A 20,106-nucleotide genomic window follows, 5' to 3' on the forward strand; every position below is an offset into this window, starting at 1 on the left:
ACTTAGAAGTACATGTGAGAGAAGGAATTGAAGTCATTGAATGAAGCTGAGTTGTCTTAAAGGTTTGGCTGAGAAAGTCAGGAGACATATGGGATGATAGTTTGCAAAGAAAATAAGATCTTATGAAAGATTATTTTTTAAATGAGGAACACTCTTCTCTATATTAAAGACAATGGTAAAGAAATTATTAGATAAGGAGAGACTGAAATTTTAAGAGAGAGAAGATTGATTTTGGTTGCATTCTGTAGGAGAAGTAGGGTGGAGATCAAGTAAGTATAGTGAAGAAAAGGCAGCTATGTGACCCAATGGTTAGAGAGCCAGCGATGGAGTCAGAAGACTCATCTTCTGGAGTTCAAATCTAGCCTCAGAGACTTACTGATTATGTGATTCTGACCAGGCCACTTAACCTTGTTTTCCTCGATTTCCTCATCTATAAAGTGGGCTGGAAAAGAAAATGACAAGCAACTCTAGTTTCCTTGTCAAGAAATTGCAAATGGGGTCAGGAAGAATCAGACATGACAGAAAATGACTGAACAGTAGCACATATAGAAAGGGATGGCCTTAGCAAAAAGCCACCTCATTTCTGGATCCTGGGGGAAAAGGAAGAGAGAGTGAGAGATGATGTCAAAGATTTTTGAAATGAAGAAAAGAGGGGAAAGAGAGCTTTGGTCAAATTGTCATTTTTTTCTTGTTAAAGTAACAGGTGAGATGTTTGGCAGAAGGCTAAAAAAAAGGAGAAAAAGAGAGGCAGAAAGAGGGGAAGCAGGCAATCCCTGATTGAGGAAAAGAGAGAAAGTTTGGAAAAGCTTTTGTGTGGAGGGAGATAATCAAGAGCCGATGCATATTTATCAAGTGCCTATTATGTATTCTAAACTCTTGAGGATACAAAAGGAGGCATTCCCCTCCCTCAAGGAGTTTTCAAACTTAAGAAGGAAGATAGCACATAAAAAGAAGTTGGAAAAAGTTGGAGTAGGGAGGGAGAAAGGGAGCATCATGAAGTCTCGGGAAATAATCTGTAGAGATATGAGTTTTAGGATTGATATTATCTTGTGGGGTCAAGTCCTAGAGAACAGCGGCTGGAAAATTATGAAGTAAATGCTCTTAGGGCGCTTCTTAAAGGGTGTGAGAGAATGTGCTCCAACTACAGGGAGAGACCCCAGCCACCAGGTATTGAGGAAATGTTAGTTTCAGAGTTGATTTTATCTTTCATAATGATTTGTTTCTGGGAGACAGATAAATGGGTAGGGTTCGGGACTTGGAGTCAGAAAAACCAGAATTCAAATCCAGACTTAAAATATTTACTGGTGTTGACTTTGGGCAAATCATTTAACCTCTTTTTCCATAAATGTGTTTTAAAAAAAAAAAAAAGGATAATAATAGCACCAACTTCCCAAGATTGTTGTAAGGATCAAATGAGATATTTCCCTTAGCACAAAGCTTTAAGTATAGAAGGTGCTATATAAATGATAATTATCATTAGTAATATTATTATTATTAAGCAGCAAGGTGGGACATGTTGTGATAAATGCCCTGAGTACATCCCCTTAACTGGTAGAGGATATAGGAGCAGGTTTCCAAGGTTTACCCTCCATGAACTGAGTGATAGAAGGATTGATAATCTTCATGAGAAAGAAGAATGAGTTTAAAAGGATTGAGTTTTTGGGAGAATTAAAGTAATTGGAATTTGTGGTCAGAGCAATATCAATATTTTTAATTAAGGAAATGGATCACTTAACTATGAGTATTGGTGAGATCCACTATGTGACCATCCCTTTATGTGGTTAAAGCTGTAGGAAGGAATAGATTAAGAGATTCATGTAAGTTAAGAATTCAGAGGTCCCAGAGTTTGAAGGACTATCAACATGGGAAGTGGATTTCCCTAGTAAAGGGGTAGAGTTGGGGTGGAGAGGAAGAGGAAGAACCATAATCTCATTAGGTAGACTGATAACTTTGTATTTAAAAGGAGGTAAAGATGCTGAATGCTGGTGGCAAAAGGATAGTCCAGAAGAGGGGTGGGGAATAATGAGTATTTCCATTCCCCTTAAAGTACTGCTGTGCTGATTAAGTGTTCATTAAACTCTGGTCTTTATAACTTCAAACCCAGAACTCTACCCATCAACAGATCAAAGTGATGGGAAAAAAGACTGGAGATAGAAAAGCTAGTAGATAGAAGAGAATGTGAGGGGAAAGTCCAAGATAGAGGGAGGTTTTTTCCCTATGGAATGAAAATTAAAGAGGGCACAGTGAAAGAAATGGGAGATAAAATGAGAGGTGACAGTTAGGTGTTGTAGTGCCTAGAATATTGAGTCTGGAGTCAAGAAGACTTTTACTATCCTGGGCAAACGTTTGCCTCAGTTTGCTCATCGGTAAAATGAAGATAATAGCATTTATCTCACAGAATTGTAGCAATTCAATTGTATAAAATTTTGCTAGAACAGAATCCCTAATCTTACTAAGTTTCTGGTCAAGGTCTAGCAAAAAAGTTTAATCACCTACTATTGTACAAGGCACTCTTCTGGGTTCAGGGAACACAAAGACAAAAAGGAAAAACAGTCCCATAGAACATGTATTGATAAGAATATGGGGAAGATTACATGAGAAATGAATAATAGTGCAATAGGCATGGATTTTTACTTTGCATGTGTGTGTGTGTGTGTGTGTTAAACATACTGTTACAATCAAGATAGGTAATAATAGATTAAATCTAACCACAGCTATCTTTATTGCTAACCACCACAGATGCAGCTTTGGGATAGATTCAATAGCACTATCTCTTACAACCTAAGATGGTCAGCAGCTACAAATCCCCTGCAGGCAGTAGTTACAGCTTTTTTTTTTTCTGGATATACATGTATATTAATATACATTTCTTTATGAATCATGTTGGAAGAGAAGAATCAGAACAAAAGAAAAACCATGAAAGAAAAAAAAAAGAAAAAAAATTAATATGACACGTATTGCATTCTCCATAGTTCTTTCTCTGAATGCAGATGGCATCTTCTATCCAAAGTATTGGGATTGTCTTGGATCATCGAACCTCTGAGAAGATCCAAGTCTTTTACTTTTATCACACAATCTTGCTGTTACTGTGTATACTATATTCCTGGTTTTACTTGTTTCACTCAGCATTAGTTCATGCAAATCTTTCCAAGCCTTTCTAAAATCAGTTTGTTAATCATTTTTTATAGAACAACATATTCCATTACTTTCATATACCATAACTTATTCAGACATTCCTCAATTGATGGGCATCTACTCATTTTTCAATTTTTGCAACCACAAAAAAAGCTGCTACAAACATTTTTTCTGCTTGTCTTTCTACATACACCAACTCCTTCAATTATTGCCACAAGTCTCTCCACATAAATAGGCTTCTTTTATTCTAACTCCATCATGGACCAGCAGCCTGCCTATTGTGTAGGTGCCTTAAAATATCTCCAAAGAAATGTTTTGTGTTTTTTTTTTTTTTAACCATTCCTCATTTCAGATGCTTCCCACAGCAGAGAGCCTGGGAAAAATCTCTCAATGATAAAGATCATAAATTCAAATTTCTTCTTGAATTTTTTTAACACCCTAATCACCTGACAGTTGTATTTGAGTTCTTTTGTAAATTGGTCTCAAAATGATTTAGTTGGCTTCTATAAAAACAAACAAGTTAATAGTAGGCTATGTTGTGAAGTGGATAAAATACTGGACCTAGAGTCCAGAAAACTTGAATTCACATTTGACTTCAGACATATATTAACTATATGAATCCCAATTATATTCCCACATACCACAGGAAGTCTTCTCTGACCCCTCTAAATTCCAGTCCTTACTCTTTTAATTTTTTCCCATTCTGTAAATGCAAACTATTATTTATATACATGTATGTATGTGCATATATGTTCATGTGTGTATATTTGTGTGTGTGTGTGTGTGTATGTGTGTGTGTGTGTTTGTGTGTCTGTGCATGTATATCCCTCATTAGATTCTCAGCTCCTGGCTCTAGTCAACAATGCAGTGATTCAAGGAAGTTCTAATAGACTTGGGGTAGAAAATGCCATCTATATCCAGAGAGAAAACTATGGAGAGTGAATATGGATTGAAGTGTAGTATTTTCACTTTTTTGTTTGTTTTCTCATTTTTTGGGGGTTTGATTTTTTCTTTCACAGTTTGACAAATATTGAAATATGTTTAAAATAATTGTACATGTGTAACCTATATTAAATTACTTGCTGTCTTGGGAAGGGATAGAAAAATTTGGAACACAGTCTTACAAAAACAAATGTTGAAAATGTTGAAAATTTGTATTTAGAAAATAAAATACTATTGAAAAAAATTTTTTTTCACTGAATTTATCTAACTGGACCATATAGGGTATCAGGGTATGCACATTTGTTATAACAGAAGACTTATTTAAGGCCAAATGCAAATAACTATGAATGTTAACTGACTTAATGTAATGTGAAATCTCAGCTACAACATTCATACAAATGATAATTTAGTCTAAGTGCTTTTGTGTTCTGCTATATAGACATTGCTTGGCAATTTGCAGGATAATTGCATATAATGCTACTAAACAAATTTGTTTTATTTTGCACTGAAGCTGCCTTACCACCTCTTCAATGTGCTAAGAATATTTTTTAATGTATACTTCACATCAAAATATTCTATGGGTAACTGCTTAGTATGTTGAATATTTAACAGCTGCTAATAAGTCTCTCATCAGCTTATCATGTCCAATTTTTTATTCTTGCATTGCATAATTTACTGGAATCTATGAAAAGTCTTTGGAGACCTTTGTAGCCTATGATGACACTCAGTGAATACCTTGACCTACTCTAAAATGAAGCCTTTACTCTTCCTGATTTATTATAGTCATGCTCAGAAACATTTTCCATCTGGATATAATAACTGGGAACATTGGATCCTGGAATCAGGATCCATTCTTTGTTGATCATAATTATTTCTTTGCAGATCCTTTTTAAAAAATTCTAATGGGAATAATGTTTATTAACTGGCAGTTTTCTCATACTTTAGATCATTTATTTCCAACTCTGAGTAGCCTTTAACTTATAATTAGAAACTGCTTTGTTTGTGTGAGCTTTTTTTTTCTGATTTCATTCATATGCATAACCATTTTGATCATGGCCCAAAAGCCCAACTTTGCTGGAAAAATGTTGATTTAGCTTTTTATTTCCCCTCTTTTTATTTTCCTGTTTTCAGTCCTTCATTCAATTCAGTTGTAGGAAGAATGATTATGAATAATATGGTCATGATGTCAAAACAGTGCAAATTATATCCTGCTGCCATCTGGAATAGTGAAAATAAAAGCTTTATTTACACTGTTTTTGAAATAATAAACTTTATTTCCAGCCATTTGTCTTTAGTATCTGTAATATTGAAAGGAAAATGTCTCTAATTTGTTTTCTGATGGGTTAGTTTTATTCTGAAAGGTAGTTGACTCAGAAGCATGGTACTGTCCAAATGATTACCAACTGTCATGTTTCATTCCATGACATCTATTGTCTCTGACCGTTCTCTATTCCAATCAGTTCAAACCTTCACCTCTACTTGCCTAGACTGTGGTTAAAAAAAAAAAAAAAAAATCTTGACTAATCTTAGTATTTCCCCTTTTTAATTAATCCTATTAAACACTGCCTGAATCATCTTATATTAAGTTGAATTTGACATGCCATGGGGCAAATTCACTGAAATGTAGGCAATTTTTTAAAATTTTGAAAAATGCTTTTATTGAATAAGATCTATACTCTGTGGAAGGTTTACAGAAGTACTTGGACAAGAATCTCACAAGATAAGAAGTGGAAGAGATATTTCCAATGGTAGACAATATCAACACCTTTGATATCATGAATCTATTGATATGTTGGCATTGAAGTATAGAAAGTTATCTTTAACGTGTACTTGCTTGCAATGGTGTTGGTGTAACGTAAGTTCCTCAGTATTGTTTTATTTAGAAAGTAAACTTTGACTTTCTATCCTTGGATACCCATCAGATTATTGGTTGAATTTTTTTTAAGAATCTGCCATTACACAGAATATGATTTTTTTTCCCTGATCATATCATGATCTGTCACTGTCATATGTGCATGTAAGGTGATAAAATTATTTGTCTTGAAGAGTCATGTTGTTGTACCAAGATCTATATACCATTCATCAGCCTTTTTAAACTTGGTCCAACAAAGAATTTCTGTACCTTTCCAGTTAGCATCCTTTTTTAGATAGAGAATGTTATAATTGTAAACAAGTTGGGTTTGTTTGTTTATGTTTTAAGGATTGTGTGGATACATGGAAACAAGTAGGATTCTTTGCAGACCTTTGACCATTGTTTGTCATGGTCATGTAGAATTTTAACTGAAATTAGATATATGTAACTATACTTAGTCCATATTTGAAATTTTACAGTTATAGGCAACTTCCCCAAGAGAGCTCCCTCAACAAGTAAAGATTAACATGGGCTTACAATTTATTGGCATAAGAGGGTTGTTTAGAAACACTGAAAAGGTTAAATAATTTGCTTACAATCACATAGCCAATATATTTCAAACATTAAGCTAGGTACTCTTTACAACTCTCATCAAAGTTAGCACTCTATTATTATTCTGCATATCTCCATTTATCTGAACATTTTTGTGCAAAAAATCCCTTCTATAATCTAAGGAACACCTTTTTTTTTTTGGCCTTTTGAGAATTAAAAGCAATAATCCTACAATGGGAACAAATTATATTAAAGTTTGAATTAAGTTTTCATTTGTACTGAGACATTTTAGATCCTGAATTATGAACTCACAGAAATATGCTTGTCTTGTAAACTTTGAAGAACTCTCATTTAGTAATAATATTCTATCATAAAGAAACTCTTTGTAAATTTAGACTATCCTATTTGAAAGGGCAGAATTTTCCTCATATTACCCATTATCGGAAGGTCAGGTGTATTATTTCACCCATAAGATAATGTCATCCTTAAGAATCTTCTTTTAATCAATACTGCAACTCTGAGACTGACTGTGATGGATGGAGTCATTTGAATCCCAGATGTCGTATTCATCATGATATAGATCTTTTGATTAAAAAATATAAGGTCTATTACTTGCAATTTTGGGAGATAAAAATCAGAGCAAAAGGGGAAAAAAACATGGGAGAGATTAAAAAAAAAAAAAAAAAAACAAGTGAACACATGTGTTGATTTACATTTAGTGTTCTTAGATCTTTTTCTGGATGCAGATGGCATTTTCTGTCCAAAGTCTATTGGGATTGTTTTGGAGCACTGAATCACTGAGAAGAACCAAATGTTTCATAAATTGATCATCGCATATTCTTACTGTTATTGTGTTTAATATATTATTGGTTCTGGTTGTTTCACTTAGCATCAGTTCATGTAAATCTCTCCAGGCTTTTTTATTATCAGTTTGTTGTTTCATTTTCTATAAGAACAATAATATTCCATTACCTTCATGTATCACAGCTTGTTCAGCCATTCCCAATTGATGGGTATCTCATTTTCCAATTCTTTGGTACCAAAGAGCTGCTACAAACATTTTGAACACATGTGTCCTTTTCCCTCCTTTATTATTATCTTGGGACCCCGTAATGGCACTGCTGGATTAAAGAGTATGCACAGTTTAATAGCTCTTCAGGCTATTATTCCAGCTTGTTCCAGATTGCTCTCCAGAATGGTTGGATTATTTCACAACTCCACCAACAATGTATTAGTGCCCCAGTTTTCCCATACCCCCTCCAATATTTATCATTATCTTTTCCTGTCATTTTAGCCAATCTGAGAGGTGTGAGGTGGTACCTAACCCTAACCTTAAATTTGCATTTCTCTAATCAATAGTGATTTAGAGCATTTTTCTATATAACTATAAATGGCTTTAATTTCATCATCTGAAAATTGTCCATGCTTACATTAAATATTAAGAAAATAATCTTACACCACAAGTATTTCTTGATTTCTCTGCAGGAAAATGAAACTTATTTATCATCCTCAAATTTTTAATTACCAATTACTGGAGACCTATGTTCTGACAGAATACTTTTGCTCTAGTCACTGTCAATATTGGGATCAGCAATGAGTCACCCTGAATTTTTTTGGTTAATTTGACCACCAAGTACACAATGATTCTAAAAGAAGGATAGTGGTAATTAATGGAAATTAAATTGTATTCAATTCAATAGATAATTATTAATTCAGGTGTTGAGCTACAAAACTATATCCTGAATTATAGAATTTTATTGTTGGAAGAGCCCATCGTCTACTTCAATCTGTAATTCAACATGAATCTCCCTTGCAATATATTTTATAAGATCTTGCTCATTTTGTGAGTGTGTGTTTTAAATCAAATGTCCATTGAGGCAAAGTCTACCTCCCATGGTAGCCTATTCTATTTTAGGATTGTCAAAATTGATAGGAAACTTTTCCTTACAGTAAGCCTGAATTTGCTTCTTTCAAACTTGTACTACTTGTTCCTGATCTTCTCCCTTTTAGGATCAAAAATGTAATAATAGCAAGTCCAATACTAAAAACACTTAGTACTTGAAGAAAGCTAACATGTCTGCTAGACTGCTTTTCTCCAAATTAAATATCACAAGTTCTTTCATTTAATAATACAACATTAAGTTAAATGCCCCTCATTTGCTTCCAGTAAATGTTCTTTAGTTTACCTATGTTCTTCTCAAAATGAAGAACCAGTCATTGAATCCATTGCTGTAGATATGCTCTAAGTGGGGGTAATGTACAGCAGTATAACCATCTCTTCCTTAATCTAGATGCCCCTCATAACATAATCTAAAATTTCATTAACTTTCTTGGCCTTCTATATATGATTGATGGCTCATTATAGTGAATTTGGAGTAGAGAACTTTTATTCAAAACTTGTTTCTGCTACTTATAAACTAGAATAATGGACAAATCAGTCATATTTTTTAGGCTCCAGGTTTCATCTTCAAAATTAAGGGATTTAACTGATACCTGTTTACATTCCTTCTATCTCTAAATGTTTGATCTTAAAACAAAACTTCCTCCTCAGGGAGTTTCTTTTTAAATAGAAAACTTTTGACATGTGTACAAGTATCAAATAAGGTAAAATGAGGTTAAAAAAAAAAAAACATATTCAAATGAAATCTATAGGACAAATTTGATAAGGGAAAAAACACTTTCAGCTAGGGGAATAAAGAGAAACTTATGGAATAGATGACTTCAGGAAGATCTCTTTGAAAAAAGGAAAAATTCAATAGAAAACTCTAAAGAGGAAGTACTGTCCTGGCTCAATGGATCCACCTGGCTTTTCTTCTATCATACTTTTTTGGAATTCTAGTTTATATATTTGTTTCAGATGGCATTAACCCACATGTGATAAAGATCATTAAAAGATATTCTACTGAGATAAGAAGAGCAGAATGGCATCTGAAACCCTCATTTTATTCCAAATGAATTCCATTAATTGCTGAAAAAAGGGAAAGCTAGTAGAAAATAGAATATTGTATTATGACCATATCTTATGTGAGTTAGAGTAATAAACGATCATTCTCAATTACAATAATAAAAAGAGGGGCAGCTAGATGGTACAGTGGATAGTGTTGGCCTTGAAATTGGAGGACCCGAGTTTGAATTCAGCCTCAGACACTTAATACTTCTTAGCTGTGTGACTCTGGGCAACTCACTTAACCCCAATTGCCTCAAGGGGGAAAAGTTTTTTTTTTTGAAAAAAAAAAAGCATTAGATTTGCAACTGGAAAGGCTTTAGCACATCCCCTCCCCCTCCCTTTTTTTTTTTTTTTTTTTTTACAGGAGAGGAAACTGACAAAGGTGGTATCCCTTCCTATGCTTTCCCAGCAAAGCTGGGATTCAAACCCATGGCTTTTCTCACTGTATCATATTGTCCTTAATGTAGCTGATGATTTCCATGTGTTTAGTTTCAAAAGAGTGCTTGTTTCAACTCAAAACATAAAAAATAAAATCTTGAAAGCTAGTTTATGAAGGAGACATAAATCACCTTATAAAATGACTCATGTTGGTATATTATATGGCTAAATGATAAAGTAAATTCCAGACCCAAAAAGCAAGGCAATACATTTGGCAACACAGGCAAGAAGTGTTCTCTTGTAAAATCAGAGGAAGAAAGAGATAGGAAACAGAACTATTTCTAGACCAGAGGGTAGGTAGAATGGAATGGAATTTAGGCAAGAATTCATTACTTGGTTCACTTTAATAAACATTTATCTGACCTGAGAGACAAAGACAGACACATAAAATGATTAGTGAGCAGTTAGCTAATTTACAGGCAATAAGTGAAGCCAAAAAGTTCAGAGAAGGGGGAGATCCAGATTGATTAAAGTAGTTGGAGAAGACTTCATATAAAAGGTCAATAAGTAATTCTTATAGTCTCATGGGAAATTAGAAAAGGGGGAAAAAAAGCTATGGATGATATCTGTCTTCAAGGAATTTATAAAAGTTAATATTTAAACCTGTTTTAAATTTTGAAGGCTTATTTTCTTCTTCCCTAAAAATTTCTACATTTTATTTATGCCTTTTGTCTTTGTATGAGTCTCTTCCACTCCCAGCTTGAACCCCTCTTTGTGATGAAAAATAATTAGGCAGAAAATTACTTTATATTGATATTATGTACAATGTTCTTTTTGTCATGAGGAAAGCATCATTTGCTCTCAATTATCTTCATAGTTTTGTTTTTTTTTTGCTGAGGCAATTGGAGTTAAGTGACTTGCTCAGGATCACACAGCTAGGAAGTGTTAGTTGTCTGAGGTCACATTTGAACTCAGGTTCTCTTGACTTTAGGGCTGGTGCTCTATCCACTGTACCACCTAGCTGCCCCCAATCTTTATAGGTTTTTGAACTATATAGAAGTCATGTTCTTTTTCCAAATCTTTGTCTATATAATTATCTTATATTTTGTTCCTTGACCTATTTTCCTTTGGATCAATTTACACAAATCTTCCCATGTTTTTCTGAATTGCATGTATCATTTCTTACAATTCAAAAAACATCTGTTACATTCATATACCATAGAGGTTTTTTAAGTCATGTAATAAGAGGTATTCAATTTATTTTCAATCTCTATTTCCATAGAGGAATGCTATGAATGTTTCAATAGACCCATATTTTTATTATCTCCTTCCTTGGACTGTATGCCCAGGAGTGTCCTTGCTGAGTCTTAAAGCTAGTGAACTATTTACTCACTCTTTAACATAATTCTTGACCTATTATTTGTAAAAGGCCTCATTGGAGGATTTGCTATGGACTCAGGAATGGGAGGAACCACTGTGTTTGATATTTATTGAAATCATAAAAATTCCATAAAAGTTCCATTATTTTCTACAATTTCTCCAATATACATTATATCACTTTCCACACATTTTTGCCAGCTCTTTGGTGGAGAAATGCTTGGCTAATGATAAGCTATGGATGTTTTCTCTGCAAACAGACCTGATACTAATCCAGAAAAACAGCAGAAATTGTGGCACCAGGGTCAACTAGAATAATCCATTAATTTATTTAACAAACATGTATTAAGCTTATTGACAAAGGAGCATTGTAAAGCAATCCAATGAAGTCCATTTTGTGAAAATTATTAGAAAGGAAACACTTTGTTCTTTTGAAGCATCTTCTCTTTCCATCCTCACTTTGCATTAATCTCTTCATCTTTCTGTGCTCTGGTCAAAGTGGGCTGCTCCATGTCCCCAGAACACATAGTGTACTATCCTGTCTCTTTGCCTGCCTTCATACTATTTCTTGTGCTTCATTATCCCTTTTTTAGCTGCAGAATTACTATCCATTTTTAAAACTAAAGACAAATGCTACCTGTTACAGGGAGCCTTCTCTGCTGGCTTCTTCTTGAAGTACCTTCTTCCTGAGATCTAACAAATCACTTTGGTTTGCAGCTAGCACACTTTCATGCTTTATTACATATTATAATTATCTGTTTATGTGTCTCGACAGCCTACTAATCTAAAAGTCCTTAAAGGGAGATAGGAGACTATATCTTAACTAAATTTGTATCTACCTCACCAGTTAGTTAAGTGCTTTGCATATATTAAGGTACTCAATAAATATTAGTTTAATTTGAATCTCCATGAAAGCCTGCAAAATGTCTCATGGCATTTTCCCCCTTATAAATACACATTCTTCATATTACTCATTACTTTTCACCAGTTTCCAAAGCAGATCCAAACATTAACAAAAGTTTTACAGCACTGAGAAAAAAAAAAGTGCTGACATGCCTTTTTATTTTTTTTTAATGGAATCTAGAATGGAATATTAGGATATACCATTAAGACACCGAACAGATTCAAAGAATGTACTCTTATTCCAGGTCTATTGTAGCTGCCATTCCAAACAAAATATGTATTACTTATCCGATTCACTAAGCACAAGTACAAGTAATGTGCCCTTTAATGGCCTCTTGAAATGACAGACCAAATGGCTTTGTGAAGGTCAAGTCTGATTTAAATTGTTGATGAATTAGTAGCTAATTCAGCATGATTGAATATTAATATGGAACAGTGATAAGTAATGCAGTTTAAAGCTTAATGAGCACATTAATGAATAAGATAATTTTTTTTTCTTTTCACTTCATGTAGAAGTTTAAAGTTACAAGCTTATTGACAATTTGTTAATTTTTGATGGCAATCTTCCCTCCTATCCCGCCCAGTTTATGTGGTCAACATACAGCAGTGTATTGATTGGAGTACCCAGTCTCTAAAGCCCAGACACTTGAGGATCTGTCAAACATGATATCATCACATAGTCAAGATACTTTTGTATAAATCACTAATAAATTTAAAGGGGGGAAAAAGCAATTAACATCTTATAAACTATACCCACTGAGATAAGCATTCCAATTAGAAATTTCATTATTTCTCCAGTCCATTTTATGTAGAATACTGGGTTTTATTGCCAAATACCTGACAGCCAAATTGGAAACAAGCCACAACTGTCAAAGTATAACAGCTCTGACTATTTGAATCTGTTACATTGTGATGTTTCTCATGAAAATTTAATGAAGAGGGTGCTTTGAAAGAGGTTCTGTGCATAAGGGGGATGGATAGAATTTAATTACCCTTATTAAAAATAAGAAAGGAAAGCTCTTTACATACTCTATTCTATTAGTATGCAAGATAGATTATCTTTGTTGTGCACTTGTGTATATGAAAAAGGGGCTCTGGAGTGTTCTTTATGAGCCTAGAAGGGAAGGAGAGGTCATGCAAATGCATTAGAGTGTTTTTCTGCATGTCACAAGTCAGACCTTGTCAGTGATTCCCAAGGTAAAGACTTCACATCTTATAAATGGTTATTAAATCCAAATTTCTTTGGTAAGAGCCTAGAGCAAGTGGCCCAACAATCTAAACCTTTGACACTTGCTATTGATTGGTGGCAGATTTTGTGGCACTTAAAGAGAAATGCAAATCCAGATGAAAAACAGTTACCACTAGAGCAATATTTATATACATTAATGTTACTAGTGATTAAGTAGCCTGAGGGAGACAAGAGATACTGAGAAATCATAGCAACATCCCAGCAACTTTAAAGTGTTGTTTTGATATAAATGTATGGACTTAATAATGCTTTGAAAATATTCCATTTGATTTAACAATCTTTCTTGTTGTGAGGGCGATCTTTTTTAAGTATGTGATGTTGCTCCTAGGGCAGATGTAGCAATATTTCTAAGGTTACCCAGCCTTGGGAATGCCACAAACACTGCTGACTGTCTGATATCAATCTGTTGGTCAGTAATAACAGAGTTTCTAAGACAATCTAAGCCATAATGGGGACCCTAATATTGTTGGGGTATTTTATGCCTCAACATGTCCATAGAGTATAAGTTGTGGTAGGTCCCACTGAACTTCAAAGGCTTCTTGGGAAGGCTCAGCTATCCAAGCCTTAGCTTAATATGGAAGGGAATATCATTAGCCAAACAAACAAACAAACAAACAAAAAAAAACCTGGATTCTAGGTGATGACATTTTTATGTGATCCATGAAATAGGCAAAACAAAATAACCTTTGTTCTTGGGCACTTCCTTATCATGTATGAAGAAGTCAGAATGGTGAAAAGATGACAGAGGAATCACTCATTTCTAAATCTGTCTTCAAACATTATCATTTTTTTTTTTTACTACAGTTTGTAGTATTGTCCTAGGCACTGAAGGAAAGACATAGCTTAATTGAAATAAAGTTGTTGTTTTCTTAGGGTTTATACTCTATTATAATAGAGTGCAAAAATAACTCTAGTCCAAAGGAAAGCAGAATAAATTCATAAAGGAAGTTTTAATAAGGCCTAGTATAAGTGGTAAGAGAGAAGGGTTAATATAAGTGATAAAAGGAAAAGACGGAGTTTTTTTTTTCCCCCTTTCATCATCTCTTCAAGGTTTAGCACAGTGTTTGGCACATGAAAATGTATTAATAAGTATTTTCTTATTATTGTTTGATTTTGATTTATTGGTATGTGCAAAATCTAAAACCAGAAAAGGACATTGCCAGGAAAGACTTTTTGGAGGAGGAGAATTTGAATCAGGTTTTAAACAGTGGGAGGTGTGGGGGGAATCAAGTGAAACAAACAAAATCTATAAGCTTTGCAAAGACTCCTTGAAAATATCCCTTAGTTCTAGGTGAAGAAGGTAATTTAGTTGACATTGGACTACTCCAAGTAAATTATTTTTATCCTTTGAAGCAGTAAGTGTCAATAGCTGCCAAGCAAGATGCTTGATATTATAGCTTACATGCAATAGCAGCTATTGATCTTTTTTCAAGCAATATTAAAACTGCTACATAGATGTAAAAACACTGACAAAACCTTTAAACTCATAAAGAACAGCCCAATGAAATTCAAATGGAATAGATTGCTACTATTAGCATAGCCTACTTTCTTAGGTATCCCTCACCACTAATTCTTGTGTGCCTTGAAAGATAAGTCTCTGACTATATTTGTAATTCCAGAATAATTTCTAATTTTTGTCCTTGAAGGAACAGAATGGGGCATTAGGAAGAGCACTAGATTTAAGATTGGAGATTGGGTTCAAATCCTCTTTTGCTACTAATTATATTTGTTACATTGACCAATTACTTAACAACTCTGGGTTTTAGTTTTCACATCTGTAAAAGGGGGAAAGGGTAGAAGAACAAGATTACTGGCATCAAAACAAAATCACAAAGTGGTTACTAAATGCAGGGATGCCTGTTGCCACATGTTGAATTGGAAAATGGCATTAATATTTTCCATGTTCTATTGTTATTTTTATTTTATTTTGTTAGATATTTTTCAGTTACTCGATTTTAATCCTGATTCAGACTAAACTCAGGAATGTGGCAGGCCACAGTGCCAGCTGGCCCCATGTTGAATAATACTGTTACGTAGGTCTACATGCTAAAGAGATAAAAGGAAAAAGGAAAAGGACATTATGTGCAAAAATATTAGAACAGCATTTTTTTGTAGTGGCAAAGAATTGGGAATTAAGGGATTGATCATCATTGAGAAGTGGCTGTACAAGCTGTAGTATATAATTGTAATGCAATTATTGTGCTATAAGAAATGTTGAGCAAGATGGTTTCAGAAAAATCTAAGAAGGCCTATATGTAAATTGATGCAGAGTGAAGTGAGCAGAACCAAGAGATCATTATACACAGCAGCAACAATTTTGAATAATGATAAACTATGAAAGATTTAGCTATTGTGATCAATACAGTAATCCAAGAAAATTTCAAGACTCCTGATGAAAAATTCTATCCATCCTGAGAAGGAACTGATGAATTCTGAGTGGAAACTGAAGTATAGTTATTTATTTGTTTGTTTGTTTATTTATTTATTTGCAAGAAAGCTATTAAGGAAATATGTTTCGCATTATTTTACATGTAGAATTGATATATTGCTTGCCTCCTCAATCAATAGAAAAAGGGCTGGAGAGAGGGAGAGGATTTATAACAATTTTTCTAAAAATGAAATTACATATAAATAATAAGTTTAACAGTGTTAGAATCCTTACAAAGTGTTAACTCACTGGAATTGACAGAAAAAATGCTTATGTACTTAAGTTTACATCTTTGAGAGTTCACACATTAGACTTCACAAGTTCAGGAGATTCACAAGTTATACCTCCCACAATCCCACTCTCTGAGGAGGAGTCAACCTTTGGGTTCATACCTTTAAGAGATCATATATAAGAAGCTCTTAGAGCCTCAGTCAGAAGTGAGGCAGTGGAGGAGTCAGTTGAGGAGATTGAGAGCCAGAATTCAGTGGGGAGATTCAGAACCAAAATTCAGAGAGAGCTGGAGGCTGAAGCTGGCAGAGGCAAAGGACAAGCTGCAAGAGCTCATGGAACCAAGCAGAGAGGTCTCTAAGAAAGCTAACCAGGCTATTTTGAAAGAGACAATAAAGGATTGGAACTTTTAACATCTGGCTGCATTTGAGGTGATTATTGATTTGAACTGAAACTAAGACTACCTCCAGAAGTTCCCCAAGAAACCTGCTCCCAGAGAACCATTATATTTTTTGAAAAGAAGAGAGCACCACATAAAGGAAATGAATATAATGAAGGCCTAACTTGCATTGGAGATACTGAGACAAATAGCACAGAATGAGGGTGAAGGATTGTGACTTGCACTGGTATAAAGAATACCCTTCTGATGAAAAGTCTTAAAGTGTTTCGAATGATAAAAGCTCAAATATATATAGCACCTTACATTTTATTAGGAAACTCTTTATAACAATCCTATGAGTTGTTGTACAGTTGTGCAATCATCGTCACTTAATAAATGGAGACCTTGAGATTTAGAGAAGTATGAGTGACTTATCCAATTCCAGATGACTAGCAACTGACAGAGAGTAGTTCATGTCTTTTGACTTCTAGTAGCAGAGTACTGTTTCTTTCAGACATCCACATATTGACAGAGAAAACTAAAAATTAACATTATCTTTGTTGTATTTTATTTATTAAACAGTTTCCAATTACATTTTAATCTGGTTCCAGGCTCCACTGGACCAGAATTTTACATTTCTGTTCTACTCCATCTAGTATGCAGCTAATAAAAATATCTTTCTAACACACTCGTCTTACCATGTCACTTCTCTACTTACAGCAGTAGCATCAAACCTTCATTAATTGCCTCTCTTGCCCATAAGATAAAATGTAAATTCTTTATATTAGCATTTAAGGCTCCCTTACTTTTTCTGCTTTATTTCACATACCAGTTGACATACTCATGTTTTGTCCAAACTGCATTACCTAGTTGTTTATCCTGTTGCCTCCTACCTTACTACATCTACAATCCCCAAACCCAGAATATATTCCTTCCCAATCTCTTTAATCCCCTTGAAATCCCAGGTCAGATAACCCTTCTTTATGAAGCCTTTCCTGATTTCCACATATAAGATTGGCATTTCCCTCATCAAATTTTCAACAAACTTTGATTAGATCTTTTATTTGCCCCATCTCAATCTATTTCATATTTTATGTTGTTCCTGAGGTACCACCTTGTGCACAAAAAATACCTCAGAGAAGCTTTCCCTAGATTCGGTGTATTCTGTCTTCATCCTGTTGAATCTATTGGTCATTAGCCCTCCCCAATAATTTATTGTTTGTATTATTTGCATATTCATTGTTGTATATGTTTATTTTCACAAGCCAACCAGAGAATACTATTCATTCAAAGTAAAAGCATTGAATTATCTCACCAAATTAAAAAAATAGACTATCACCCTCTTACCCACTATCCCCCAAAATGCATGTCATACTCTTTCAACAGATATACCCAACATGAATTGGAAGAATGGATATACATAGAAAACATGGCTGATGGGAACATAAATAGCAGTACTGTTGGTTATTTCCATTAAAATAAAAAGCTTTCATGTTAAGCACTAAAAGCAACTTAATAAAAATATACATACATAGGAAATATTTACCTAAGAATATGTAGGAGCATATTTTAAGTTATTTGTAAAAAGACAACTCAGATCTCTGGTGCTACGGTGATACTCAGCCTCCAAATAGATCTGGGTACTCAGACTTCATTGCTCACTGCTGACCCTTTTCCTCTTCATTATTTGTTTCTGTTACCTATTGAGCTTCAAGTGGAATCTTTAGCCTAAGTTCTTTAATCCCCATAAAAGTAACAGTGTGTTCTGCCATCTCTCATTCATCTTAGTGCCCAGAGACTAAGCTTCAGCAATCTGAGGAAGGTGAAATAATAATATACTCAGTGATTAGGATAAAAAATTCGATGAATGCAGATCAGTGCATCTCTAAAAGTAAGGCTTGTTGAACTGTATTTGTTTAATTTATAACTGTCTTTTTTTTTTTGTATGTGTTCCAGAGGATCAGATTCCCCGGGGCTTCCCTACCATAGACATGGGCCCACAGTTAAAGGTGGTTGAGCGTACTCGCACTGCCACCATGCTCTGTGCAGCCAGTGGTAACCCAGATCCAGAAATCACTTGGTTCAAAGATTTCTTACCTGTGGACACAAGTAACAACAACGGACGCATCAAACAGTTACGATCAGGTAGGGTCTCGTTACTGTTTCAACTAACGCCTAGAGATTTTTCCCCCCTTTCACTATTATTTTATTTTGATTTAATTTTAGGTAATGATTTTTCTTCCTCTTTTCTTCTCTGTTATTTAATGTGTTGTCCATTTCTGTGATGTTGTCATAGCCTGTTTCAGAGTCTGTCTCTTTTTCTCTCTGTCTGTTTTGCAGCTTCTGTTTATTCCACATTGCTCACTGCTGTGACTGTATTTTTTGATAAGTTTTTTTTTTTTTTTAACTGCTCTTTGGCAGTATTTGGTGAATCCATTTTCTCCTCTTTCTTTATTCTTTCTTTCTTTCTTTCTTTCTTTTTTTTTCTGTTGACAAATTTATTTCAACATTGGACTTCATTCAGAACTTGCAAGGAGTACCAATGGTTATTTTCATGACAATCCCAAACTTTCTTATTAGATTCTAAAAACAATTTAATAAAAAGTGTGGTTTGTGCTGTCTTTTCCATATTTGAACCCTCCAAAGCTTAGCAAGTATGGACACACATCTTTCTTCTCACTAATACATAAAACACAGATTTTTTTTCTCCCCACGTGTAACCAGATATATTTTTAAAAGTTCTGTTAAAATTCATGAAAGCAAGGGGCCTTTTCCCCTTCTGAAAAAGAATTTTCTAACATATTAGCCACAGTAGTGTGCACCCACGCAAAAGCTTTTTGAATCCTTCAGTGTCTGGATCTACAGAAACCTGCTTTGGTGTAGATTCCAGCTTTTTGCTGCTCTCTTTCTCTCTCTCTCTCTCTCTCTCTCTCTCTCTCTCTCTCTCTCTCTCTCTCCCCCCGTTGCCCTTTCCTTCCTTCCTCTTCCCTTCTTCCCTAGTCCCTAGTTTTATTCTTTTGTTCTTTTTAGATTAGAGGGGGAAAAAAGATAATTCTAAATTTCTTAAATGTTAAAACCTATTCCCAGATAATATCACGGGGACTTATCATAAGCTGTTACCTTGGCATTAGTAATAATAATATTGGTGTAGAATAGTTCTTAACTGCCTGTTTTCCCAGAATTCTCAGCTTTTGACCTGTCCTGTGATGTTAAACCGTCTTGTTAACTGCCTCTTTGCTTGTTGTCAGCAGAATTGTATAGATTGACCTGTTAATGTAAATTAAGAATTAATTATTCACATGTGACATAGATTATTTAGTATATAAAGCTTTAACTCTGAAAACTTATGTGCCAAATTATAAGGAATATAATAATATTTTTATGCTGTCTTTCTTCTCTCCGTATTTAAATCTCCAGAATCTATTGGTAAGTGCTTAGTTCTGAAGCGCACTTCACCCCCCCACTAATTTCCATATTCAGAATATTATTATAATATTATAATTATAATTATTATTATTATTAAAATGCATGGCATGCATTTTACTAACAGTCAGTGTAGTCACCAGATTTCTAGTGGCGCGCACACACACACCTCCACAGGAATGTTGTAGTCAAAACACTTGTCTAGCAGAAACGATACACAAGTATCACATAAATGTAATGCAGAAATTGCATTATATAACCCCAAATGCAGTGTTTGTTTTCAGTTAGCTTTCAGTATATCCTATATAGTATA

At 34.2% G+C, this 20,106-nt stretch overlaps 1 protein-coding gene across 10 annotated transcripts in view; it reads left to right on the forward strand.

Moving 5' to 3' along the window:
* PTPRD (protein tyrosine phosphatase receptor type D) overlaps positions 1-20,106 on the forward strand; it is a 1,049,942-nt gene that overhangs the window by 816,954 nt on the left and 212,882 nt on the right. For 7 of the 10 annotated variants that reach the window (XM_031947762.1, XM_031947812.1, XM_031947874.1 and 4 more), the window contains 2 exons: positions 18,327-18,515; positions 19,788-19,796. In XM_031947762.1, the coding sequence (XP_031803622.1) occupies positions 18,327-18,515; positions 19,788-19,796 (198 nt within the window). The remainder of the gene's footprint in view (positions 1-18,326; positions 18,516-19,787; positions 19,797-20,106) is intronic. The other 3 variants (XM_031948119.1, XM_031948244.1, XM_031948301.1) reach the window with 1 other exon arrangement.

This window comes from Sarcophilus harrisii, chromosome 1 (genome assembly GCF_902635505.1).
Source record: "Sarcophilus harrisii chromosome 1, mSarHar1.11, whole genome shotgun sequence".
Taxonomy (NCBI): Eukaryota; Metazoa; Chordata; class Mammalia; order Dasyuromorphia; family Dasyuridae; genus Sarcophilus; species Sarcophilus harrisii.